Source organism: Ambystoma mexicanum, chromosome 7p, assembly GCF_040938575.1.
Source record: "Ambystoma mexicanum isolate Mex_15411 chromosome 7p, UKY_AmexF1_1, whole genome shotgun sequence".
NCBI lineage: Eukaryota > Metazoa > Chordata > Amphibia > Caudata > Ambystomatidae > Ambystoma > Ambystoma mexicanum.
The window spans coordinates 169,638,076-169,665,714 of record NC_090939.1 but is presented as its reverse complement, the minus strand read 5'-3'; the positions used below and the strand labels follow the sequence as shown (position 1 = coordinate 169,665,714).

Below are 27,639 nucleotides of genomic sequence, written 5' to 3'. Positions count from 1 at the left end.
CCTCTCTTCATCTTGAGCCGGACCGCCTCAGGTTCCGTAAAACTCCCAAGACTTTCCTTTTCTCTTCCTCTTTCTCTTTCCCGCTCCCCTGCTAACCACTTCCCTGTCTCCTTCTCGTTCCCCCCTGCTCAGTTAGCCGACTGGTCGCTTGGTGCACTCCAGAACTTCACAGGTCCCATGCTCCCCCGCCAGTCCTGCACTCGCCTCTGGGCCACTGCACTGTTGCCTGGTGCTACTGCACTATGCCCCATGATTGAGGCAACCACTCTACACTTTTTTTTTATTATTTTTTTTTTTTATTATTGAAAATTTATTTGAAATAAATCAACTTTTTTTTCCAGTTACACATATATTTTCAAAATTACGAAATTATTAAATACAAAAGACAAGGTTAATATCAACAATATTTACACTTAACCCTGGACTCTGCTGGACTGGGCGCACTTCTCCCTACTCTACTCAACCTTGTATGTTCTAGGCCGAGCAAGTCTGTCTGTCCAATCCTCCCTCTTGTCCCCCACGCCTCTAGTTTTGGACATGCTTGAAACACTCATGCACAGGCGCATTGGATGACCAACTACCAAGCAATCTTGAAATGTTCGCCAGACTAGTACTGCAGTTCATGACCTGTAATAATAAAGTAATAATATGTTCCCTTCCCTCTTCCCTCCCCCTTTTTTATGTTTTCTCTCCTCACCCTTTGTCAAGCACTTCACTAGTAGATAAGCCTCTGGCCTAGTAGGTTAGTTATTGTTGTTAGATCATTTGGAATCCTCAAGGCCTAAGAATGACGACTGTATTCCCTGTTCCCTTCCCTCCTTGAAGCTCTTTGAAGCACTTAACTTTTGTATAAGCGCTATACAAATAAACAATTACTGAGGGAATAGAACAAATTGCTTTGAAAACTCTTGAGATTTCCACTTATTTTTCTGTCACTGAATCCTTCTTCCAACTCTTGTGAAAATTACAACTGGAGGCAGAAATAATTCACAACTTGCTCTTGGTGTACATGAATTGTAATGACCTTGCCATAGTCTTACATGAAAGACTTTCTATTACGTAGTTATTAGAAAACACTTTTGGGGCTTAAAAGTCTAGAGATACCAATTTAATCGGGAAAATATTTTGCAGGATTTGAAAATCAAGTGCGCAGAATGCAATTTTACTCCTGCGAGCAATTTATCGCCTGTTTTGCATCTGTGTTCGAGCACTTTTTTGTATTCCTAAAAGCCTTAAACACTAAACACACCAGATAAGGCCAGTACAATGCTTAAGGGGGTGAGTCGTTATGACAGATGAGTCATTTACAACGCGCCTGTACACAAGTGATTCTAGGCGTGACAAGACAAGGAATGGCAAGACTATGGGGAACAAAACCAACGATCTTACTAGGCCTTGTGTCATTCATATCGTGCAAGGGGAATGGGGAGGAGAAGTACCAGGGGGGGGGAAATAAAGAGTGCAATAGCAAAGCACAAGTAAGTCCTTCCGGTTCTAATAAGTGCAAAGAGGCAGGGGACTGTAGGGTTGCAGATACGGCCCCTAGTGTGCGGTAGGCCCGGAGGCAGTGCATGGGGCTACTGGTCGTGAAGAAGCCTGGTCCCCGTAAAGTACAGGTGGAGGCCAGGTAACCAGTAAGTGCAGCAGACAGGAACATCAGCAGGGGGAGAGAGAGAGAAAGCAGAAGCAAAAAGGAAGGTCTTGAGTTGCTTCCGGAACCTGAGGGGGTCCTGCTCAAGTTTGAGAGAGGCAGGGAGGCTGTTCCAGAGGGTAGCACCAGCAGAGGAGAGCGATATACCCCCCAATCTCAGCCTGGAGAAGCATCTGACCCTCAGCGTTGCAGGTGGATGAGTGCAGGACTAGAGAAGAAAAGTGCTTGGGAAGAGAGAGTTGGATGTAGTGTGGTCCCTGGTCCCAGAAAGCCTTGTGGACAATGCAGAGGGTCTTGAACTTGATCCTTGCGGCCACCAGGAGCCAGTTGAGAGAGTTCAGGGCTGGGGAGATACGATCCCTGGGCTTGAGGCCAAGGACAAGTCTCACAGTTCTGTTCTGGATTAGTTGCAGAGGGCAAGGAGTAGAGGCAGGCAGATTTAGAAAGAGGCTGTTGCAGTAGTCCAGCTAGGTTCTTCTGTATACAGAATTGAATATTTTCTATGAAATTGACTACTTTCTTTGCACTTATCTGGAAAAGCAGGGAGAAATCTTCAGTTAAAATAACATTGGTGTGTGCAAACAAACTGTGTGAATGTTCAAGCCAACTAGTGAGCGATAAAAATGTCCTTGGAAAAAAAGTTTTCTGAATTATGTTGTTTTTTTCCAGGCCCTAGTATCACTCCCCCTGGATTAAACGTATCTCTTTGCCCAATATTTTCCCCACTATATTGTGACCCTGCCCCCTCCAAGCACCTGGACACCTCTCTTTAGCTGTATTAATGTATTTGATCAACTGGGTGGACTCCCCTCCCCTAAGCTAAAGAATGTAAAAGACTTTGCATACAGATCCACAAACTCTGTTCTTTGTAAAACGTTCCACTGCCCAAGGCCAGTTGGTTCCATGTGATTGTCGCTGTGAAAAGGTCGCCAGGTAGGCGACTTTTCTTTGCTGACTTCTAAAACTCTTTCTGCAAATTTTCTAGGAGGGATATAATTATATATTATTACCTCCAATCCTAGAATATTTGGGGTAAGTGTTTTATTGTCTGGAGGGTGACATTTTTAAGGAAATCTCGCCACTTGGCGGCCATTTTCACGGCGAAATTATCACTGCATACCGGCCAGTCCACATTATATAAATGTCACCATTTAAATGAAAAGGAAGACCTTGGGTCTACTCTGAGCATAGCTGCTATCTCTCTCGGTCAGGAAATATCAATTCTGCACTATGCTTTGAGCTTTTCCCAAGTAACTATCCCCTCCTGACTATGGTCACCATGCATGAACCCCTTTTCCTTTTGATCTGCAGGGGCACACAAAGAAACTGAACTTTTTTAAAGTGGGAAGCGCATTTACAGTGGTGGACATGCCCGGCTACGGTTACAGGGCTCCCAAGGACTTCACGGAGATGGTGGAGGCCTATCTGGAAGGGAGACAGAAGTGAGTAAAACGTGTTTTTCTTTATTGCTGTTTTGGCAAGCACATTTTCAGTTCAGGGCAAGTTAGCCAGTTGCTATATGTAGACCTAATTTACAAAAAAAAATGTTCACAGCACAAATGACTTCACTTTTAAGATGTTCATGTACGGATTTTATAAGCCTTGTCTGTTTGTATGGTTGAGAAAAATAGCTCAGGAACGATGAAATGAGTTAATGAATAATGGTCCAACTCAGCCAAATGTCACCCTAAATAACCAAGCTAGTACAAACTAATTACAGAATGATTAACAATTAAAGGACAATTTACCAAAAAGCCGATGTTGCTGTTTGACAATTGTTAAATTATTAAACAAATGTCATGTATTGTACAAAAACTAAAATAGAGAATGTGCTAAATAGAGAGAAACTATCCAACCCAGAAGTCACAATTGTAGTGGGTGATAGAGGGTCGCCCTATTGCGATACACGTGCATGTACTTATCATGTATGTATATGTGAGTTTATGCAGAAGCCACATTTTCTGTGTTTTTGTAGTTTAAAGAGAACATTTCTACTGGTGGATGGTTGCGTGGGTCTACAGAGCGCAGACTTCATCGCCCTTGAGATGTGTGAGGAATTTGCAATCCCATATGTTGTAAGTACATTGCATGGGACTTTTCCCCCAACTCCATTTAAGGACTTTTGCATGATACTGTACACAGGTATCTGACTCGAAGTGAAGTTCTTGAACTTTTTTCCTTACATATTAGCATATTTACTATTGCCATTTCTATATTGGTGATGTATGCTTAATAATTGTTATTACACGTTTGTATATAGCGCTTCATGGCCAGTTTCTGCCATTTCTAAGCACTGTAATAATAGGTGTTATTATTATCCCATTTGATGGTACTCCATTTATCAACCGCAGAAGTAGCTTCCAGTGGTAGACGCCAAGGGCTCAAAAGACTTGTATTTTCTATATATTAAATTAGGGGGTACATGGCACACATACTGTTTTCATAAGCATCTGCATATCTGCTCTAGACAGTGAAAGACAACTGATTTAAGTCTGAGATCCTCTGGGCCGCTCCTAAAACTCTGCAAGGCAAATATTTGTCAATACCGAATTTACGGGCTGCAGCTGCAGGCCCCCCTGTGTTTCTCTGTGATGCCCATCTGACTAATAAAAACAAGTGATGCGACTTAAGGCAGAGGAGGGGGGACCCCCTCAATATATGGTGCTCTCTAAAACACCAAAAATCAATACATGAACAACGTGACTATACAGATCATCTTGTTGAGATGTAGTTGGAGGTCCTTCCAAACGTACTGATTGGCTGAATAACTTGGGCAAGGCATAGGAGCGAGGATCATTTTATATTTCTATCCTGTGATCTCCATGTCCTTGTGCCACACTGCACGGCTTCTGAAGTAAGAAAAATACACCAGCTGCTCATATACTTAGCATTTTTGCCAGTCCAGCCTATAAGGAAGGAAGAACAAGGAGACTTCTCCAGCCATAATACCCCAAATGTAAGCACGACATTCACCATCCCCTCCCCACAAAGGGGTTTTGATCCACAGCCAAAAATGCATCATTTTTAACTATTGAAATTTGAAATGAATTGTTTGTGGACTAGATGCTGTTGAAGCATTTCCTGAAATGGCATTTCTCCTGCTGTGAAGTCAGATCTGCCAGAAATGGTACCTCTGTCACAGGCCACGTGAAAGATAGCACTCAACTGGTGTGCATTAACCTGAATTCTGTGCAAGGGGCCCTTGGTCTCCTCCAGGCCAACCCTGATGCAAGCTGAAACGTTTCCGCTAACACCAGTCAAGAGCAAGCTGAAGCGTTCCTGCTAATACCAGTCAAGTGCAAGCTGAAGCGTTCCCGCTAACGCCAGTCAAGTGCAAGCTAAAGTGTTTCTGCTAACGACAGTCAAGCTGAAGCGTCCCCCAAACACCAGTCAAGCGGAAGCGTTCCAGCTAAGCCAGTCAAGTGCAAACTAAAGCATTGCTGCTAACACCTGTCCAGCGCAAGCAGAAGCGCTTCCGCTAACGCCAGTCCAGCAGAAGCGTTCTCGCTAACACCTGTTCAGCCCAAGCTAAAGCATTCCCGCTAACACCTGTCCAGCGAAAGCCAGTGGTTCTGATTCATTCAAAACCTTCCACCCATCACTTTTGTGCTTACAGTTTGTCTCACTATGTGAGAGAGGGTATGCCCAGACGTGGGTCCCTTGCTCGCTGCGCCATAGGGAACCAAGCTGCACCTCACAGAGGAGGCCCAACAAGGCCGAAACATGTCTGGGGTTGCTTGTGTTTCCGTCCAGTGGGGACCTGGCCTAGCAGACCATTGGTGGCAGTACCTGACTGATTTGCATATGTCTGGACCCCTTTTGCAATGGCACAGACAGGCTAAAAAACGGTAGTGTGGAAGGTTGCCCAGAGCAAGGCCAGTGGTTCCAATTCTTTCAAAACCTTCCACCCATCACTTTTGTGCTTACAGTTTGTCCCATTATGTGAGAGAGGGTATGCCCAGATGTGGGTCCCTTGCTGTCTGCGCCATAGGGAACCAAGCTGCACCTCACTGAGGAGGCCCAACAAGGCCGAAACATGTCTGGGGTTGCTTGTGTTTCCGTGCAGAGGGGACCTGGCCTAGCAGTTCGGGCTGGGCTGCTACCATTGGTGGCAGTACCTGACCGATTTGCATATGGCTGGACCCCTTTTGCAATGGCGCAGACGGGCTAAAAAACGGTGGTGTGGAAGGTTGCCCAGAGCAATGCCAGTGGTTCTGATTCATTCAAAACCTTCCACCCATCACTTTTGTGCTTACAGGCGTTCCTGCAAACATCTGTCCAGCGCAAGTTAAAGCATACCCGCTAACACTAGTCCATGCAAGCTGAAATGTTCTCACTAACAACAGTGCAACGCTGAGTTTCCAGTGCCAAGCAGGGGCAGAGCCAGCTTCAAAATTCTGGGGTTGAGGGTTGGACGGCAGTTTTGACAGCTGGTAGTGAGTGTGGGCCATTAAACCCATTGCATTTCCCCCAACCCCCTTCCTTTGCGCCCAGGAGGCTAAATAGCTATTTCAGCTTCCTTTGACCCATTAGATGCATCTTTCACCTCAATTCAGAGGCTATTTAGTTTAACAAAGATGTAAAGCTTTACTTTCATCAAAGGTCAGTGGCCTTCACACTTCTGTATGCCAACCCACCCATGAAGATTTTTTTTACAGGTGGGTCTCCCTCACCAATCCCTGGTCATGGGGTTAACTGGCACCTTACTAAAGGGTTGGCTGTGGTTTACGGCATGCCAAGATGCTACCTACCGTCATCCACTTTAATGCACACCAGTAAATCTGTTTAACCTTGAAGGGGAAGACAAGCTTGGATGTTTTTGAGGAGTATCCTATTGTGGTCCAGATGACATTTGGTTTGCTAGGAGGGTGAAAATGCATACCAATGAGGACGCCACGAGAATCAAATGGTATACTTCTGCGGCAGGAGTATTGAAGAGGGCTTGAAGCCAGCTCATCAAACCAATTGTCTCGGATTGTTTCATTTCAGGTGGATGGGTGGAGACACATGTTTCCAATTTAAAGGATCCAAAGCCTGATCAAGGAGGATGGAATTTACACAGCCTTGCTCAGGACATATCTTTTTTTTGTTTTGGGTTCTAAATCGCTCACCTCCCCCTGCTCACTGTCTCCACTATCTCAATTCTTCACACTCACCCCTCTTCTCTTTCTGTCCTTCCCGGTCCTATCACCCTTCTGTCTCTCCCTCGTTCGGATGTCTGGTCGGTTCTCTTACTCTTTCACACTCCCTTCATGTTCTCATTTTCCCTCTTGCAACCTTTTTTTTAAAACATGTATTTTAATGGCATTTATCAAGAGTATACATAATTTCCATACAATCTCAAGGCATTCATGTCGTGCCACGGGAAGTGCAACATACAGGAATATCATTGCAATAACTTGCCAAACTCCCCGCCCTCCCTCCGTCTATATATGCGTCCCAAAAACACTTAACAGGTCTACAAAACTTACTATCAAGTCATTCCGGCTATCCATCTGAATTGGTCCTATCAACCAAGGACAAATATGAGTAAACAGCCATTTGTGAATTCAAGGGGGCCTGTCATTGGAAGGGTACAGCAAGCCATCAAGCACTATTGCCCGTTGCATTCTATTGGACATGTTTACATTGGCATATGTCAATTCTAGTCGTAATAACACTGATGACTCAGCTCTGGCCCATTTTAGTAAGTCTCGCTTCCAGTCAGCGATCTTGGGCCCCAGTGGACTAAACTATGACATAGCCTTGATCCTGGCAAAGAGACATGTAGCTAAGTCAACCATTCTATTCAGCTGTTTTTGGGCTTACTCGGAGAGAATTGTCCCAGCAAGCACAGCTTTGTCAGGTTGATACTCGCGGCCCCCATATCGCGTATCTCTTCCAACACTGCCTCCCAAAACTCTTTCAAGCGCGTGCATTCCCATACCATATGAAGAAAACACAGCGTCCACTTCCCCACACTACGGGAACTCTGTTGGCCTATTGGGGTCCGGTATGTCCTCTGTAATATGTTGCACTGAACTAGGTTTAGTCGTGCATTGCGAAACACTACCTTGGTGTAGGACCATATTGCCTACCACTGTTTGTCTCAAAGGGCATTCCTATATCTAGCTCCCAGTGCACTTTTGGTTTTGAGCTCAGGCTTCACCACTTTACCTAGTAAGAGATTATAAATGGTGGAGATGGAGCGGATCCAGTCATCTCTCTTACATTCATGATCATTTTTTGCCTTAATTCCCTTACTATTTAGTGTCCTCTGTCTTTGTCGCTCCTTCCAGTTCCTTTTCTGTTGCTCCTTTCCTTCCGTCTTGACTTTGAATTTTGTTTAGTTTCTTCCCTTTATCCCTACATTTCCCTCTGCTGTCCCTCTGATGCAGTTTCTTGCTTCTCCCTTACTTCCATTCTGTCTCTTCACTTCCTCTTTCTTTCATTCGCTTGGATCATCCTCCCTCATATTCTTTCTATCTCATGTTCTTTTATCTTTTACTCCCTTTTGTTCTCTCTCCTCTCCCACCCATTCTGTCTCTTTCTCCTCCTTTTGGCCTGCTAGATTTTCACCTCACGTTCTGCATTTTCTCTCCCTTACTCCCTTTTTCCAGAGCGCTGACTTTGCCACATGCCATCCATGAGTAAGTCATCCAGTCCTGGTGTTTCTATTCCAGCAATATTAGTGGTCGCAGTACGCTAAGAATAAAGCCTGGACTGGATAACGGTTATATACCACATGTGAAAACTCTATAGATCTGCGTCTCACTGGTGTGCTCGACTCTCGCTCCCCTCAGTCTTCCCATCTTTCTATCGCTCTTTCCCTCTCTCTTTATCTTCCCCTCCACTTTTTCAATCTGTTGCTTTTCTCACACTTACACTATCTTGCCTTGTGCTCGCTCCTACTCATTATCTCCTCTAGATTTCTTAATTCCCCACCTGCTGAGTTTCATCTGTCTCTCTGCCCTCCTCTCTGTCTCTCCCTCTTTCTCTCATCCTGTCTCCCGCTCTTACCCCGCCCCCCTCTCAGTCCCCTGTCCTTCGCCCCTTTCATGTATGTGGCTGTCTTCGGTTTCCATGTGGTTTCTCACTTCACCTCTGCATAGGTTTCTGATTCATGTACAGTGCCTTTGTCCCTTTACTTGTATCCGGCTCTGCTCTTTCTCCTCCTCCCAGCCCCTTTCCAATTTGTTTTCTTTCCTTTCAGTTGTTTTCCTCTGTGTAACAGCCACAGTTGACGCAGCGTGCCTCTCCTTCAGAGGACTCTGCTGCCGACGTCGGTAACCGAGAAATAAACGCAACCTGAAACTTTCTTTCAGGCTGTGCTTATTTCCATCAATGTGCTTATCCCCTGCAGCGAGCCTCAGATAAGGCTAAATAGTTCTGATGGTGCTTCATGCTGTGCGATGCGTGACCCTCCCCAGGGGAGCGAGCACCACAGTTTAAAGTCCACTGGGGGTCTATCAGGGCTTTAAGTGGCCCTTGAGCCAGGGCGTTCCTGCCTTACCAAATTTCTTTAAAAATGAGTGGCAATACTGCTCTTTGCCAGTAGATGTCAACTTCAGTAATGTTTAGTAATTTGAAATTAGGTAATTTTCAAACCTCGAAATGGAAATCATGAGAGAATACATTGTTTGATTGTTGCCACACATTTAAGTATTGTCAGTAGAATGCCTTTAATTAGTATGTACAAATATTGGATTTCTTTCAGAACAACTTTGGGATTGCATGGTGTACTGACCCCTTTTGATTTGATGTTCTGTTTAATATTTTAATATTTATTTTTGGTAAAACTTTTATACACGTTAACCATATTTGAATACATCTTTTAACCAAGATATTTTCCCCTTTCAGGGCACATATGTAAACTCAATTGACTCTATTAGGTCACTCCTTTAATTACAGAGGCCACCCCTCTGATAAAGCTATATAGCTACTATGGATTTGAGACTGTGCGAGACCCTTTTTTAGGCCCCGCTCCGAAATATGCCATCAAAATGCATTGGAGCCCCCCTTTCCATTTCTTATCCCACTTAAAGAACTGGTGTCTCTTGACACTGCCTCAGCATGCCTCTGTCCTCTGTTAGTGTTTCCTGCTCCTGTGCCATCACCACGTGAATAATGGTTTACATACACCGAAATGAGAAGTGTGCTATTGCCATCAGAGCCAAGGGCTGGATGTAGCTTCAGAGTGATGCCGCCCAAGCACAGGCCTGCGCCACCCATGGTCCCAAGGGGAATTTAAAAAACGTGCCCAAACCACGATCTAGGATTGTGCGTAGACAAAATTAATTCTTTGGTACACACTACCGGGATAGAAGATAAAATGATAGCAGAACATTGTGTATGTCACAGTACGGCAAATCAGAGGCAAAGACAGGGTGCCCGCCCAAAATCTGTAAATGGCTGTGTGGGCATTTACAGATGTTAATGCCACTGCGGTGGTCCCAACTACATTAGCTTCAGGCCCAACTTGTTAGACCATCTTGGCTACGCCTCTGTGCCAAATACAGACAGAGCTGCTTGAAAGACAAAATGGCAGTGATGGGAGTCCTGATATTCAGCAATGTACTCGGGGAGCTCGGGCTGTCTTTTACACTTGGAGAGGGGTATTAGATTTCACTTTGTTTGCTATGCGTCTTGGAAACATACCCCAATAATCTTGCATCTGCCTGTGTCATGGCAGCACAGAATGATCTGCTTAGATGAATAGGCGGCTAGGCCGCACTCCGCCAGGTCATGGAATAGCTTGGGCACCACACTCCTTGCGCTTGTGACTCCATCTCACTGAATGATCTGCTTAGATGAATAGGCGGCTAGGCCGCACTCTGCCAGGTCATGGAATAGCTTGGGCACCACACTCCTTGCACTTCCACGTCATGGAATAGCTTGGGCACCACACTCCTTGCGGTTCCAGGTCATGGAATAGCTTGGGCACCACACTCCTTGCGCTTGTGACTCCATCTCCCTGAATGATCTGCTTAGATGAATAGGCGGCTAGGCCGCACTCCGCCAGGTCATGGAATAGCTTGGGCACCGCACTCCTTGCGCTTCCAGGTCATGGAATAGCTTGGGCACCACACTCCTTGCGCTTCCAGGTCATCGAATAGCTTGGGCACCATACTCCTTGCGCTTCCAGGTCATTGAATAGCGCTTGGGCACCACACTCCTTGCGCTTCCAGGTCATGGAATAGCATGGGCACCACACTCCTTGTGCTTGTGACTCCATATCCCCGAATGATCTGCTTAGATGAATAGGCAGCAAGGCCGCACTCCGCCAGGTCATGGAATAGCTTGGGCACCACACTCCTTGCGCCGCCAGGTCATGGAATAGCTTGGGCACCACACTCCTTGCGCTTGTGACTCCATCTCCCTGAATGATCTGCTTAGATGAATAGGCGGCTAGGCCACACTCCGCCAGGTCATGGAATAGCTTGGGCACCACACTCCTTGCGCTTCCAGGTCATGGAATAGCTTGGGCACCGCACTCCTTGCGCTTCCAGGTTATGGAATAGCTTGGGGACCACACTCCTTGCGCATGTGACTCGTTCTCCCTGAATGATCTGCTTAGATGAATAGGCGGCTAGGCCGCACTCCGCCAGGTCATGGAATAGCTTGGGCACCACACTCCTTGCGCTTCCAGGTCATGGAATAGCTTGGGCACCACACTCCTTGCGCTTCCAGGTTATGGAATAGCTTGGGCACCACACTCCTTGCGCTACCAGGTCATCGAAAAGCTTGGGCACCATACTCCTTGCGCTTCCAGGTCATTGAATAGCGCTTGGGCACCACACTCCTTGCGCTTCCAGGTCATGGAATAGCATGGGCACCACACTCCTTGTGCTTGTGACTCCATATCCCCGAATGATCTGCTTAGATGAATAGGCGGGAAGGCCGCACCCCGCCAGGTCATGGAACAGCATGGGTACCACACTCCTTCTGCTTGTGACGCCATCCCCCTGGGTCCACTAGTCTGAAAAGCATTTTTCGGGTCAATCTGTTATAAGATTCTACTGTCTTTCCGTCCACAGAGTCCTGAAGACTGGTCCAACGAAACACGCCAGTCAGATCCATCCACGACCTAGAAACATATTTAACCTGTCAGCACAACTTGTTTGTTTCAGAAATATTTGAAACATGCTAATAGGTAGAAGAACAAGTTACTTCTTACCTTGTAACGTTCTTTCGATGGGATGTTCCTCCGACGTATTCCTTATCTTTGATAATTCGTCTCCAGCTTGCTGGCCTCGGAAATTTTTTCTTAGTAGAGGGCGCTGAGAAAAAACAGAGATTACGAGTCAGCTGCTCATGATGCTATTATATATTCTTGTAGAAGACACACACACGTCACCATGCCCATAAATAGCCACGCGCAGCGTCCGTTGCTGAGTTCCGTCTTGTAGCATAAGATAAGTCATGCCTGAATTGGTTATTGACCTTGAAGGAGCGTAAGCTGCAACCACAAGGGAAGTATTACTGCAGGGATGGATGGGAGGGGCAATAAGGAATACGTCGGAGGAACATCCCATCGAAAGAACGTTACAAGGTAAGAAGTAACTTGTTCTTCGAAGGGATTGTGTCCTCCGACGTAGTCCTTATCTTTGATAGACTCCCATAGCAGTGGCATGTAATTGGAGGTGGCAGTAATAATGTCATGTATGCCTTTTAGGAATGAACCGAATGTAATACGGCTTTGCCAAATCTGGTCTCTTGACTAGTGGAGGAATCCAGGTTGTAAAATCTTGTGAATGTATGTGCGGACTACCATGTGGCAGCCACACATATGTCTCGGGCCGGTACCCCTCTTTGGACGGCCAAAGAGGCTGCAATACCCCTGGTTGAATGAGCCCTAAAATTTTTGGGGTGGCTCTTTCCCTGCCAGTTTGTAACATTCCAGAATGGCCAAAATAATCCACCTGGAAATGGTCTGTGTTGTTATGGGTAGTCCCAACTTGTGACCTGAGTATCCTACAAACAGTTGGTCTGCTTGCCTAATCCTAGCCAGTCTGCTGATGTAAAAGCTTAGAGCTCGCCTTGGGTCCAGCCTATGTAGCCTTTCTTCCTCTTTCCCTGGATGGGGAGGAGGGTAGAACAAAGGTAAGGTAATTTTCTGAGTGATGTGAAATTCAGAAACCACCTTTGGGAGGAAATTGGGCTTCACCTGTAGGACAACTTTGTCCTTATGGAAAATTGTATGGGGGGGTTTACAAGAAAGAGCTTGTAATTCGCTCACCCTCCTAGCAGATGTTAGTGCTACCAATAGGACAGTTTTAAGAGTAAGAAATCTCAGCGAACAAGAGTGGAGTGGTTCGAAGGGAGTACCCATTAGGAAATTTAAGACTAAATTTAAGTCCCATAAGGGAACTTGGAATGGTCTTGGAGGATAAACATTAGTTAATCCCTTGAGAAATTGTATTACATGGGGTAGTTTGAAATACGATGGTTCCTCCGCAGTGCGCTTGAAGATTGATAGCGCTGCGAGATAGCCTTTTACAGTGCCAACTTAAAGGCCTGAGTTTGCCAAGTAGAGTAGAAACGATAACACCGTTGGTGTACCACATGAAAAAGGGTCGATATTCTCTTCTCTACACCAGCTGCAAAATTTTTTCCAACGGCAGCGGTATAAAGACTTTGTTGCTGGCCTTCTGGCCGCAAGCAACACCTCCATGATGTCATCAGGGAGGTTCCAATCCTTGTACCTCACTCTTTCAGAAGCCAAGCGTGAAGGTTGAGGGTTCTGATGTCTGGATGGAGAACCTGACCTCCCTTCTGTGAGAGAAGATTCCCTTTGAGTGGAAGACGGATTGGAGGACAGATGGACATATCTAGAAGGTCCGGGTACCACGTTCTCCTGGCCCAGTCCAGAGCAATTAGGATCATGGTTTTCCGGAATCTTCTCAACCTCCTGATCATTTGAGGAATAACAGGGACTGGTGGAAACGCGTAAAGGAGTGGGAACTCAAAGTCCACTACGAATGCGTCCCCTAGAGCTCCTCTCGGGGGAACTTCCCTTGAACAGAACAGATCGCACTTCCTGTTGGTGCTGGTGGCGAACAGATCCACCTGAGGGGTTCCCCAAAGGGTGAAGATCTCTTGAAGGACTTCCTGAGCTAGCTCCCACTTGTGGGAGACTGTGCTCTGCCTGCTCAGAGCGTCCGCTGTCAAGTTCTTCTCTCCGGCTAGGTGGACTGCCGATAGAGAGATTCCTTCCTGAATTGCCCCAAACCAGAGCTGCATTGCCTCTCTGCACAGTGGCAGTGACCCTACGCCTCCTCTTTTGTTGAGGTAGTGCATGGCCACTGTGTTGTCCGTCATTATCAGGACATTTCTCCCCTGTACTGATGGCAGGAAAGCTTTAAGCGCTAGTCTGATCGCTCTCAGCTCTAATGGGTTGATGTGTAGTCTGGACTCCGATGGAGACCAACGACCGCTGATGGTCAAGTCGTTGGCATGGGCTCCCCACCCCGTGAGTGAGGAGTCTGTGACTACTGTTATCTCCGGCCATGGTTGCCAAAACAGTTCTCCTTTCAAGATGTTCTCTGGAAAGGCCCACCATTGAAGGTCGCGGGCTACCTTGTCCGGAATCCGGAGGAGATCTGTCATTCTCCCTGAGAATTGTGACCACTGAGTTCTCAATGCCCACTGAAGAGATCTCATTCTCAGGCGAGCCTCTGGCACAAGGAAGATGCAGGATGCCATGAGGCCTAGCAACCTCAAAGTCGTAGGCTGGGAGACGTTGGGCATTTTGAAACTTGGTGACCATCTGCAGAATATCTTGAGCCCTCACCTCTGGTGGTGAGGCTTTTCCCAGGGAAGTGTCCAGGACCGCTCCAATGAACTGGAGTCTCTGTGATGGTATCATCTGTGACTTCTTTAAATTGAGGGAGAAGCCCAGTTTGTGAAGCAAGTGGCAGACATAATCTAGCTGGATCTGAGCTTGTTCCGAAGATACAGCTCTGATCAGCCAATCGTCCAGGTAGGGGTAGACGTGGATACCTTCCCTCCTTAGACTCGCAGCCACTACCGACATTAGCTTGGTGAAGACCTCGGGCGGAGGTCAGCCTAAATGGCAGAACTCTAAATTGATAATGAGAGCCGCCAATTGCGAACCTCAGGTATCTCCTGTGTTTGAGATGGATTGGCACATGGAAATAAGCATCCTGAAGGTCCAGAGATAACAGCCAGTCCTGGAGCTGGAGGGCCTGAAGGATCTGAGAGAGAGTTACCATCTTGAACGTGTCCGTCCTGATGAACTTGTTCAATTCTCGTAAGTCCAAGATGGGTCTCAGTCCTCCGTCCTTCTTTGGTATGAGAAAGTAGAGGGGAGTACTAGCCCTTGTTCCTCTCCGCTACAGGTACCGGTACTATGGCACCTTTCTCTAGCAGGTCTACAATTTCCTGCAAGAGGAGCGGATCTGGAACTTTTAGAGAGCTGTGCCCCAGTGGATGACTCCGAGGGATGTGTAGAAAGGGTAGGCAGTAACCCTGGGCAACTGTCTCCAATGCCCAAGCATCTGACATAATAGCCTGCCATTCCGTCAGATGGTGAGTTAACCTGCCCCCTACAGGTGTTTTGTGTGGAAAGACCTCAGAGTGGTTTGGGGGCAGCTGATGGAGATGCCGAGGGTAAAGAGGCACCTGCTGCTGCTGCGGCTTTAGTACTTTTGACCCGTCCACCTCGGGTGGATCTCCTTTGGCCTCTTTGAGCCGGCTGTCCTCTGCCTTTCCCGAATGTGGAATAATAGCGAAAGGACTTTCCTCTCCCAGAGGTTCCTGAGGGACGAGAAGGAATTTGGCGGATTGCAGCTCCTAAAGATTTTGCTATTGCTTTAGATGTTTGCCACTTTTCAAGACTGTCATCAGCCTTTTTACCGAATAAAGAAGAGCCGTCAAAGGGCATATTCAAATGTCTGGCCTGTACATCTGGAGCAAAGCCAGACTTTCGCAACCACGCATGCCTGCGGATTGTAGTACTTGCCGCCATGGCCCTGCTGATACTGTCAGCGGAATCGATGCCAGTTTGAAGAGATTCGCACATGGCATCTTTGCCATCTTTAATGATGTTAAGGAAGGCTTCCCTTTCCTCTCCGTATGCAGTCAGCCGCTGATGAAGCACACTCCCACAGTGTGTGACTGAACCTGGCGAGCGTACAGGTGGCGTTGATGGACTTCAACGCCATACTACAAGCAGAAAATACTTTTTTTGCCATAGAATCATACTTTTTGTCATCCCTATCCTGTGGGACAGTAGGGTAAGTAGATCTGCTGCTTGAAGTTGCCGCTTGAACCACCAGGCTCTCTGGAGTCGGGTGTTTTGATAAATATTCGGGGTCAGCCGCAGCTACCCTATACTTGGCTGACAATCTTTTATTGACTGCAGGGATAACCTCAGGAGTTTCCCAATTTGATGAAATCTTCCTTTGCAAGGCTGCATGGAAGGGGACCAGAGGATCCTCCTGTGGACCTTTGTCTAGTATGTCTGTATGGTCATACTGTTGAATGTGCTGTCATTAGTAACAGCACTGATATAAATGATACTGAGCCTTTTTGTGATGTACTAGACCAAATAATTGACGTCGACTCAGTTGTTAAAATCCTACCGTTCATATTTGTAATGGACACAAAGTCGCATTGTTGTATTGTAGGATGTTGTTTTTAAGTGATGATTTAGATATTAGTCGTGAATGAAATGATGAATCATCTGAGTATGAATGAGGGATGTTTGGCGTATGGTTTGATGTGGTTTTAGATGAGAATGATGTATTTTATCAGAAGAACCAGTGATTTTCTCAGATTGGTAAATGTTTACACTGATTTTGACACTTGTGATGTTTTTCTAAAAAATAATGAGATCAATCTTTTACGATGTTTTTTCTACATATTAGTAGAAATATTGAATTATTAGAGAGAGTCCTTTGATTTGAATTGAATGCCTTTCATCTCACTGTTTAGAGACACGTTTTCTTCACAATGCTTTGAAGTTATGATGAAATGGTGACTGTCAACATGAGATAACTACGCCTGAGCTCACCACATAGAAACACAAGTACTATGATCTCTGATGTTAACATAAATATATAGGTTCTATCCAGGCCAGATCATAGTAACAAGATATTCCTGGTATCCCCTGGTATCTTCTGTTTTGTTGAAGGCGCAGACCAACCCATGAATTAAATAATCCTTGCCATCAGGGTTCAATAGGGTGTTTTGGCATGTTCCCCTGGGTCTGGTTTGACAAATTCCACTTCTGGGGAAGTGTCCAGCCCACTTGCCTCATGTAATGATTCCTGTAGGTCTTCCAACCTTCTTTCCTCAGAGGTAAAATCCTCTGAAACAGGTGGTGTGGTCCTCTGCAACCCAAAGGGTCTTTCCTGGTCAGAATCCTCCCCTTCTTCATAGATGTAAGATAATCCGGGGTACTCTGACCTTGGAAATGGTGTAAAACCCATTTCTAAGGCAGAAGGAGCCAAACTCGTCATTATTGGGCAAGAAAACGTCAATGTCGTCGACGCTGATGTGACAGGCTTCGAAGGCGCCGAGAAAGGGGTCGAGAAAACTGGAAGAGGCCTCGAAGAACTCGAGAGGATCGGGATCCTACTCAAGGATGTCGACCACGTTCTCGGCGTCGTGCCAGAGGCTCTTGGTATAACCGTTGGCTGAGAAGTAGCCGTGGTTTTCTCTTTTATCCGCGTCGATGGCGTCGATTTCGATCGACCGATGCGTCGAAAAACCCTTCGACAACAGCGTTGATGGCGCCGATCCATGCGTCGAAGGGATCTTCGATGGCGACGAAGATGGTGCCTTCTTACCCGATGGCCCGTGGCGCTCTCGGGTGGACTCTTTCGCCGGGTGCAACGACTCGCAGCGTTTCGATTTTTTGGGTTTTTCACCTAGGGTATCACCCTCAGCTGTCTTCGAGGGGGTCGAGGCCGCTTTCTCGAAGACGCTTAGCATTTTCTTCCTGAATTCCTCCCACTCAGCCTGAGAGCTGTGTTTTGTGGGGCAGGAGACCCTTTCTGGGGAAACAGAAGATGACGAGGAAGGGGATCTTCGACGTCTCTTCTTTGAGTGTCTAGATCTCGACGAGTGGTGGGAGCTACTTCGAGACCTAGAATGGGAATGCTTTCGACGGCGAGGAGACGAATGCCTCGACTCGGCCGAAGAAACTTTCAAGGAGGTTTTGACTGACTTACCTCTCTTGAGCTTCCCCTTGCGCTCCTTCAAGGCTTTCGCCGTCATGGACATGCAGTCCTCACACTCCGAACAATGGTGCTCAACTCCCAAGCACCACAAGCAGATCCTGTGAGGATACGTTATCGACATTTTCTTTCCGCAGTCTCGACATTTTTTGAAGCCGGACCGCAGAGTCGTCTGTTCGGATGAAGAAGCCATCGAGAACAAGTTGGTTTTACGAGTAAATATAAGAGGTTTCATCTGACTGAACTGAGCAACGATATTCCGAGGCCCCACGAAGCGCGGAAAAACGGAACTGAGCAACGGACGCCACGCATGGCTATTTATGGGCATGGTGACGTCAGCGCCAATGCGGTGGCTGTCGAGGGACATCGACCCGGCGAACGTCGACGCGCAGCGCCCTCTACTGAGAAAAAAGTTCCGAGGCCAGCAAGCTGGAGACGAATTATCAAAGATAAGGAATACATCAGAGGACACAATCCCTTTGAAAAGCAATGTCTGAACAAAGTAATAAGTGATAGGTATTCTTCATGATTCACGTTGAAGTACTAACCTTACATTGATCTCACAGAACTGATTTCTGATTATGTGACTATTTTTTCTGTTCCCTTTTCTTTGACTTAGACCGACTCATTCCTAGGTTTTTGATTGTTTTATGTTCATATATGAAATTGTGTTTTATTAAAATATGAAATTCTTTTTAATCACTTAGTATGTACCCATAGTGATATTGGTTATGACAATACCAGAAATGTTTTGATTGTGGTTATCTAAAACGTACGCGTGTAAAGGAGGGTAGCTGTGTGTTGGCATCTCTTTTTGTTACTTGTATTTTGTTCTCTGCCACACAGCCCCCCAAAAAAGAGGACAGTAGAGCTCATATTTAGTTCACAGCAGCAGCAGCAAACCATACAGTGGCGGAGGGCAAAAGCCTGCCCAGGCAATAGCAATAGACCCCCATGATGAAGATAAAGGTTTAACTGCTGGCTCAGCTTTTAAATGGCCCATGACTCCAATGATGAGCATGTTTATGAAACCAAGTCGCCTCTGGGTTGGGGTGAAAGATGCGTCTAATGGGCAAAAGGAAGTTGAAATAGCTATTCAGCATACTGGGCTCAGAGGAAGGTGGTGTCAACAGTGCAATGTGTTTAATGGCCCCACTCACTACCAGCTATCACAACTGCCATCCAGCTCCCCCCCCCCCCAAACGTTTGAGGCGGGCTATGACCCTGGCTGGTCTGCCTCTGAAGTACCCACTGTCAAGCTGGAATGCTGCTCTAGAGCAGTAGCCAGCAGCACACAGACCTGCACTAATGGCCAGGGAGAATGCAAGCACCGTGTCGGAGAGCACTGTTGCCTCTGGACCATGGGAGACCAGCTGGACTCCTTTTTGATTTGGTCTCTTTGGGGCCACATCAGTGCCATTGTTAAGCTAAAACTATTGTAACAGGAAGAGAAAATAGAAGGAAGATGTTGGAATGCAAGGAAGAATGCACAGCCTGCATGTGTTGTTTGGCTACGTCACCACCTGGTGTGCACCCATGTGCACTCCAAAAGCAGTATTTTTCACCCCACATGTAGCCCATCCCCACCCATACCAGCCCCGAAAAGGGACTCCTTTCACAGCAGATTATGTGCTGTTATGGGGATGCCAGTGTTGTTTTTTGAAAGGTAATGGTTTAATTGATGCTGTAAACCAGCTATTGTTGTAATACAAATGAATTAAGCAAGTGTACCTTCAGGTATTTGATTTGTAAGCATTGTCGTTCTACAACTAGTTTAGACTTTTTAAGTTGTGGCCTCCCAGTTGTTCTTTGGACTTAATTCCTGTTAGAAAATGAAGCATTGGAAAAGCCAACAGTTATGGCTATTGTATGGGCATTTTCCAGCCACTGTCGCGGTATGCCTGGTACTTCTTATGGCCAGATAGTACTGTTATGGCAGTGCCTGGCAAATTCCTATTGCGTGCCTGCTCAAAAGCCAAAGCTGGTGGCTTTGCCAATGCTTGACTAAGTTGTATCACAGCCCCATTCACTTTGGGGATGACAACATTGCTCCATATTGTGTTGCAATTCTTCACCCTTGACCTCAGATGACATTACCATGACTCTTGCATTCCACCTTTACATTCATCTGTAGAATAGATCTTTTAGCACAATGACGGTCACTTGAGTGGAGGTGACCTTTTTATAAATCAGATGCACAGCAGACAAAAACGTCTTCCAAAAAGGAGACACTTTACAAAGGTGGCAGTTGTTTGATTTCAGCCTTGCTGCAGACTAGACCTCGGAGCCCAAGCCTTAGGTTGGTGCGCAGCCAAGGGGCAACGCGACGGTGTTATATGGTCGGAGGGGCTACATATTAGCTGAGGTTGAAGCATCAAGCACGTTTCTGACTGAGGCGGTCTGACCAAAGACTGTTTGAACGGCATTCTTGGCGGGGAGGGGGAATAGGTCACCTAGCATTTACCCACCTTCTTTTTAGTGAGGCCTAATTTTTAACAGGCATTGTTGCTTGCAGTGCTGGAAAAGGAAGGGGGTGGCGCGGTGGCGCCGCCCCAGACCAGGAACACAACACAGTATCTCTTCATAGAACCCAATCCTGTCGATTTGCATGAAAGCAAAGAGCATTATGGGAACATAAGAATGCCCACAATTTTCAATTAGAAACATGTCTTCTAGTGATTCAGTAAGAAAACCTTTTGAGCAAATAATGGAAGTTGGACTCTGCTGTTTTGATTGGTCACAATACGCACTGTGAGACAAGCATGGTAGCAAGAGAGACACAGACTGAAAAGTAACAGTTTGAAAACCTTTATTGTCAAACTTTGTGGGGTTGGTGTAATGCCTAACTTGCCCCATCTCTAAGGGGGTTGTTCCATCAACTGTTGCTTCTAAGGGCCGTTGATGACCGCAAGTCCAAAACTAGTTAGTCTGTGTCCAAACCTATGCTTGCCCTCACTCTTAAACCAAATGTGATGGGGGATCTTCTTAAAGGTAAAATGGTGGTGAAAAAGGAAATGTAAACCACAGCTGGTTTCAGGTAGTTGGGTGTAGTTCTGCCAGTTCCAAAAAAATAGTCAAACTCAAAAGGGTTGCCTTCGGAACCTTCCACATAGGGCTCTTGCAGCAAGTCATTAAAGTTCGCAAAGTCCCTGCGTCTCTTGGGGTTCCCTTCCCCCAGCTCCGATCCTTCCAGTTCCAGACAAAACAAAGAAACAGTTCCTGTTGGGCCTCTCAGGTTTCCCTTCCCTAAGTCTAGGCCTCTCTTCACAAAGTTCAACAATGTCTTTAGTGGGCGTTTTAGGGTTCCAAGTCTAGGCCCCTCTTTACGAAGTTCGACAAACAAACAAAAAATTCCTCTTGTCAGGATGTACTTTTCAATGTACAGTTCTTTTCATGGGGGTAGTATCAGAGACTTTCGAGAACACTGGGCTCTTTGCTCCTCCCAGGCGCGACAACTCTGATCCCTCAACCCTTCTCCTTTTTTCCTGTACTAGCCCTTACAGGTGCCTTTTGCATCTGTTTTTCTCTGGTTTTCCTTCTTCTTCACCTTTCTTTCCTTTTACTGTGCCTCTTGCACACTCCTCTTGTCTTTATCGTGCCCCTGGAACACTGTTCCTTTAGTTGTGCACCCTTGCACCTTCCTTTCTTTGTCGTGCCTCTTGCACTTTCCCTTTTCAGCCTTTGAGGCACTTGCACCCTCTTATCTGCTTTCGGGTCACTTGCACCCTCTTTGCTTTCTCTCACTTTAACTTTTCCAGTCTGTCAGGTCACTCGCAACCTCTTTCCTGTTTCGGGTCACTTGCACACTCTCTTTGCTCTCTCCCTCACTCACTTTTCAGTCTGTCTGGTTGCTGGCACCCTTTTTCCCCCTCTTTCCTTAGTCTTTAAAGTTCCCTTTTCTCTTATCTCTCTTTATTTCCGTGCCGCTAGCACATCTTTCCTTATGCTTTCTCTCTTGCTTTCTTTACCTTTGTGCCGCTTGTAAATCTTGTCTGTCTCCACTCCCGCTCCAGCCACCCGCACGCTCCTGCATTTCTCTCTTCACTTTCACAGGATACACTGGGTTGAGATCAGGGTCTCACCATCTGCCCCTCAGACACCCTTGGGACCGGCACACATCCCAAGGGAACAAGCAATTCTCTGGACTCGGCCAACAGGTCGCAGTCTGCCTCACACCGGCTCCCTGGAAACACAGCTCCCTAGCCACGCTGCAGCCCCTCAAACACAACGGACTCTTCAGCTTCTCCTACTTCAGCTCCGTGCTCCTTGGCTCTCCTGGTCCTGTCAGCAACTCCAGCTTGCTCTATGCTTCTGGCAGAACCACCCTTTTTATAATGCAGGTGAAAGCCAATTGGAGTCAGGTGTGCACAGTTGGAGTAAAGTAACTGACCTTGCCTGACTCTATTAGTGAGACAATTCAAATGTGTTACATGGTAGGCCTCACTTTGTATTCCTATGTTGTTTCTATGGGTGATCCTCATTACTCCTCATTGCCTTTTCTTCATCCCAGTACTTATTGGAAATAAGGGAGGGGGAGATGGGGTGAGAGTGGAAATACCCCAGACAGACTGAGGGAGCCTGAACTTGTCTCACCCTCTGTTCAGTACCAGGTGTGGGGACTTGTTGGGGCCCATTAAGATGAAGGAGTGATGCTAAATCCCCTTGTTTACTGCAGGGGGATATCTGGGAGGAAAAAGGTGTGTTTCCAGCATATCCTCTGGGTTTTGAGGAAGGAGAGACAAGGTTAGTGTTAAGAGTTGAAAAAGGGCCTGGTCTCTCTAGATGTCCATGAGATTGTATCTTCCCTTTTTGTGAGGGAAGGTTAAGGGGCAGGATGGGACTTGGTTGACAATATCCCATGAACAAAGATGGTGGGTAGGATTGATTGGGGCAAGGAACAGGGATATACCATGTCTTGCCTTCGGACGCTCTCCCCGCAGTCCCCAAGGACCCCCTGCCCCGGTGATCCTCCCTCGGCTGTTCATCCCCAGGGTTGGGATCCAAGAGAGATGGACCTCCCTTGGCTGGCCACCTGAGTAACGGATCCCCAGGGACTACTTTTGAGAACACCCTTGGGTTTCTTATAGCAGCCTAATAAAACATTTCTGTACATTGCAGGACATATATATCAATTTGGACAGCTGCAACACAGAATGTGAGGCTTTTGCAGTTTCTATATTCAGTCTTTTGTGCCGAGTCTTCTGAAACAGTCTGCTCTTTGAAGCGCGGTTGTGAGGAATTGCCATCTGACATGGGTGCAAAGCCCTGGCTTTTTTGATTTTTAGTAATTAAAATGATACAGATGAGTCCTTCTACAAAGGGGTAGATCCCCTTTGTCGCAACTCCATGGCAACAGCAAAGTGCACTTGTGCCCGACTGCGTCAGCCTGGTCCGCAGTACCCGATCTGCTCATGGTGTATCGCAGTTTCAAAGGTGACAAGATGCCCACTCGACTGCTGCAGTGACAGCAAAGTCTTTGCAGCACAGGGGCGACATTTAAGATATTCCCCCTGTACCCACACTACAGCAATGATCGTGAGTGCCCCATGCTGGTGACAGGGTAGTCTCTAAGATTAAGCTATGCCTGAGTTTAGGCATAGTGCATGGCAATACTTATGATCGGAGCCACCACAAACCAATTGATTTTGCACATGTCTCAGCTCCTGCGAGTCAGCTCTGTTGTGGAAGGGAATGTGTATTGCGGTCAGGCAGGCAGATCCGGCCACCCTGTAGGACAAACCCAGAGGACCCAGCCTCTCTTTGTGATGGCTGATAACCCCCTCCCCCGACACTGCTGCACAGCAGGCAGCAGCTCTGGGCCCAGGTATCATGTCTAAAAGGTTTTTTGTTGTCGGTAGGAGGTAAAGGGCGGGAGTAGGTTAGGTAGAAGTGCTCTGGACAATGGAAGAAGCCTTCTACCATCTTGTTTCTCGCCGTCTCCCTTTCGCTTTCCAGCCTCCTGCCTGGAAAAAAACACTTTGGGTGCTAGATCAAGAGGGCACTGCCACCAGGAGCAGCGATTGGTCCCCTAAAGCAGGCTAGCTTTAGACCAATCACCTGAGGACTTATGCCCTTTAAAGGAGTCTTGCACCCCTTCAACAGAATACTTTAATTTCCTAGAGGATCCTTTAAGGCTGAAGAGATGTTCTGGGGACACACTTCGACTTTCTTTGGGACAATTGCACTGTCCAAAACACTCTGTCAGAGTTGAAGGAGCCGTCCAAGACAGAAGGAAGAGCTGTCCCCTTACCACTCACATGGACTATCAGGAGTGACCAGTGCTGTGGACCTGGTCCCTACCAACCAATCTGCAACTGATCTTCTGTTCCAGCAGAGCAGACCCTGAAGTGGAGCATCATGTCCTCGAGCCCTTTGCAAAGTCCTCACAGCAACCTGGAGGGCCAGACCAGCCGAAGCTCCCTGTTCACCTGCATCCTAAATGAGAGGGAAGGCGCTGGTACCTGTGATCCTCATACCAGCCGAACAATTGCACTGCATCTCCAAGAGTCAGACATGGAATCGCGGCCTAGCAGAGCCGTCAACTGCTAGGCCAGAAGCGTCAATGCCGGGAAACTGAACCGAATCTCTGGAGGGTCACTCGTTGATCATACCCAAAGGTTACCACATGGCTCGGCACAGCTAGCCCGAGAACCGCCGCCTCATGGCTTGCACCTCAACATCCCCTTGAACACTACTTCATGACCGCCGACTCGACCCGTCAGAGTATGACTCACCAACCTCTGCCAGCGGCTAAAGCCTGACTCGGCCAGGCCAATGTTGAAGCGTTCTTGGTACCACCCCGACTTGCAGCACTTGAACCACCGCTGTTCGACCGCACCAAGCTCCCACATTCACCAGTGCTTGACGCTGCTTGCTGCCAGGGCCACAGTGATCCTACGTGCCCCACTGAGCCTGATCAGCTCAACTCAACATTCAACCCGGGCCTGATGCATCAGCCCACCAAGAGCTGAATTCAATTACTGCGACACTGAATTTCTCCCGGACCGCTTGGGCCCTAGAGACTGGTTAGGTCACGACCGTCCCTATCTTCACCAAGATAAGATCTTTGGTAGTACTGTGAGAAACCTGAAGGTGTCTCACCCGCTAGTCCCCGGAGATCTGTCACCCAGGTGGCCAGGACACGGCCATCACTTTTGGATCCAGTTCCTGGGGGTGGACCTGTGTGGGAGGATCACCCGGGTCAGGGGTCTTTGGGGAGTGGGACACCGGATGGCGAGACACTGTATCCCCTTCCTTGTAACACCTTTACTCCCATCCTACCAGGTAGCATACTTGGGAACTCAACCCCCCCCTTCCCCAACATGAACACTTCCTCACGGACAGCTCGCTATGAGAGAAAATGGGCTAACACCTGAGCCGTCTACCTGACATGTCCCAATGCAATTGTCAGGCAATTACACACACCTGACTTCCATCACACTTCCCCACACGGATAAAAGGTAGAGCACGAAAGCACACTCTGAGCGAGGCAAGGCACACAAGGAAGCAGCAGTTCCGAGATGGCAGTTTAATACAAGGCGAAAAACTGTAAAACAGAAGGGTATCGCAAGGAGGGAAGTGCCCTTGACCTTTTCTACGAGGCACTGTTATTTTCGTGAACCTTCGAGAATAGAAAACGTAAGACCAGGCTGAAGAATCCTGCATTGTGTGTCAGAGGTAGGCGGGGCTCTCCTGCTTGGATAGTCAAGGTGGGGAGAATCGCTTGCTGCCATGGTACTGTCCTTGGCTCCCACAAAAAAGCAGCGCCAGTGAAGTCTGCACAGCCAGTGAGTTGGGGAAGACTGATACCAGACCTGTCTGTGTTGAAGCCAAGGTTGCAAGCGGCAACATTGTATAGTGAATGCTGAAGTGAACAGCGTATGAAGCGCATGTGATAATCAACGTGATTAAAATTGAACAACAGATGAGTTATTGAACTTTGAAGCCAAGACACAATACCTTAGACAGAGTGGTCTGGCACCACGTACAAACTCATTCGAAAGTCTCTGTAAGGTATCCAAATGAAAAGTGGCAAAGCGAAAGAGTGACAAAAGAATTGTGAATCGAAGTGGTACTGCAACGGGTCAAGCAAAATCCTGTGCACAATCGAAAGTCTTCGATGTGAATAGCATAAAGAAAATTGATGACAGACTAACTTAAAATTGGTCCGAGCCCGGCAGAGGGAGACTAATTGAACAATGTGTTAAAAAGGATCTGAGCCCGGCTGAGCAGCATCTGGAGGTGAACCGTGAATCCACCCGAGTAAAGAAAATTGATGACTGTTACGAAAGATTTCCATTTATGGGTAATTTTCCCTCCAGTTGTAAACCCCCAACTTTTTACTTTTGTCTGACCCCCCCCTAGCTGACGTTTGCCAGTGGAGCCCAGACTTCTGCTGTACTCCGCTGGGCTTTTGCTCATTTTGTTATGGGGAAACTGACATGCCCTAAGACTGTCAGTACTGGGAGACTTTGTTTCCCTTAGTCTTTCACTTTGTTGCTATTCTTTAGCAACATTTTATCAGTGCACAAAGTACCTTAAAGTACAGTGCGCTGGGGTCCTTTTTTTCATTTTTAGGCCCCTAGACTCCCTCAAAGGATTGTTGGTGAATGTGCAAGTGTACCCTGACAGAGCTGGTGGCAGCTGTTACTTTTCACGTGTTTTCATCTCTTTTCTATGGTCCAAACTGCGTTTACAGCGTTTGGCCAAGAAAAGCGGCAAGTGCCTAAAATGGCCATTCCACAAGGTCCTTTGCATGACCAAATAAGGACAGAACAAAGTCCTGCATAAACCAAAGCTTTTGCAGGCTTCTGCATACCTTGTGTGTCTGTTGCCAAGATGTCGCTAGAGCTGTCTTGTTTCAATACACATCCTCAGTGCCAGGATGTCTGGTGTGCTGGGATGAGTGGGACCACCGTGGTCCGTGATTGGTCCACGTCTGGAATGGTTGTATGTGAGCAGATCTCTCATTGGTTTCTCTTTGTTTTGGTGCAAAGGAGATTTTGGATAAGAGAAGGCCCCTTCAACCCATTCCAGATCGTTCTTTTGAGTTCACACCAAACTTAGTAAAGGAGCCAAGTATCCTGAACTGAAGAAGCAGATCCGTGGAACCGCTGGTGACCCGCTGGAAGGTTTGGCACCCTGAGCCCACTGTTGTCCCGTCGGACCCCCTATTTCTAATCGAAGCTAGAAGGCCTGCAAGGGCGCTTTGACCAATTGGAATAGGGAACCAACTATACTCGGGACCTGCTGCTTAACCTGTAAGCGAGCCTTTTCGGAAGTGTTCCTGGACCACCCAGTGAATTGACCAGCTCGTACGGGACCTTTGCCCTGGACTGTCGCCGTCTCAAGTTACGACTAGAGCTTTTGGAGACTTTAAACTCCGGGTATAAGGCACTCTTCCGCCGAGTTTCGTACACCTAGCATTCCTAGGTCTGGAATGAGAGTACGCCTGAACCCGAGCATATGCAGTCACTGTGTCGCCCAGCTGTGGTGACAAACATCCTGGGCGTCTTGCTGCTATGCCCCCCTGTGCCCTCAGACTCGCTGCAGTGGAACTGGCCTGATCCAGTCACCAGGAGCAGAGAAATCACCACTGTCCTGCCACGGAATCATTCCCGGAATGCAGCCCCTGAACGCCGCAGAGCGGTGCAACTGCAGGATTTGAACCTGCGACCGAAGTGGACTTCACTGCCGAAGTTTGGTCCGGAGTGCGCCAAGGGTCGGTAAGTACTTGCAACCCTTACCGGTGGCCCCTGGCACATAAATAGACTTTTACGCAGGAGTGTCCCCTGAGGGCCATTC

At 47.3% G+C, this 27,639-nt stretch overlaps 1 protein-coding gene across 4 annotated transcripts in view; it reads left to right on the top strand.

Moving 5' to 3' along the window:
• Positions 1–27,639, top strand: part of GTPBP8 (GTP binding protein 8) — a 630,806-nt gene that overhangs the window by 230,284 nt on the left and 372,883 nt on the right. For all 4 annotated transcript variants that reach the window (XM_069636004.1, XM_069636003.1, XM_069636002.1 and 1 more), the window contains exons 4-5: positions 2,963–3,093; positions 3,627–3,726. In XM_069636004.1, the coding sequence (XP_069492105.1) occupies positions 2,963–3,093; positions 3,627–3,726 (231 nt within the window). The remainder of the gene's footprint in view (positions 1–2,962; positions 3,094–3,626; positions 3,727–27,639) is intronic.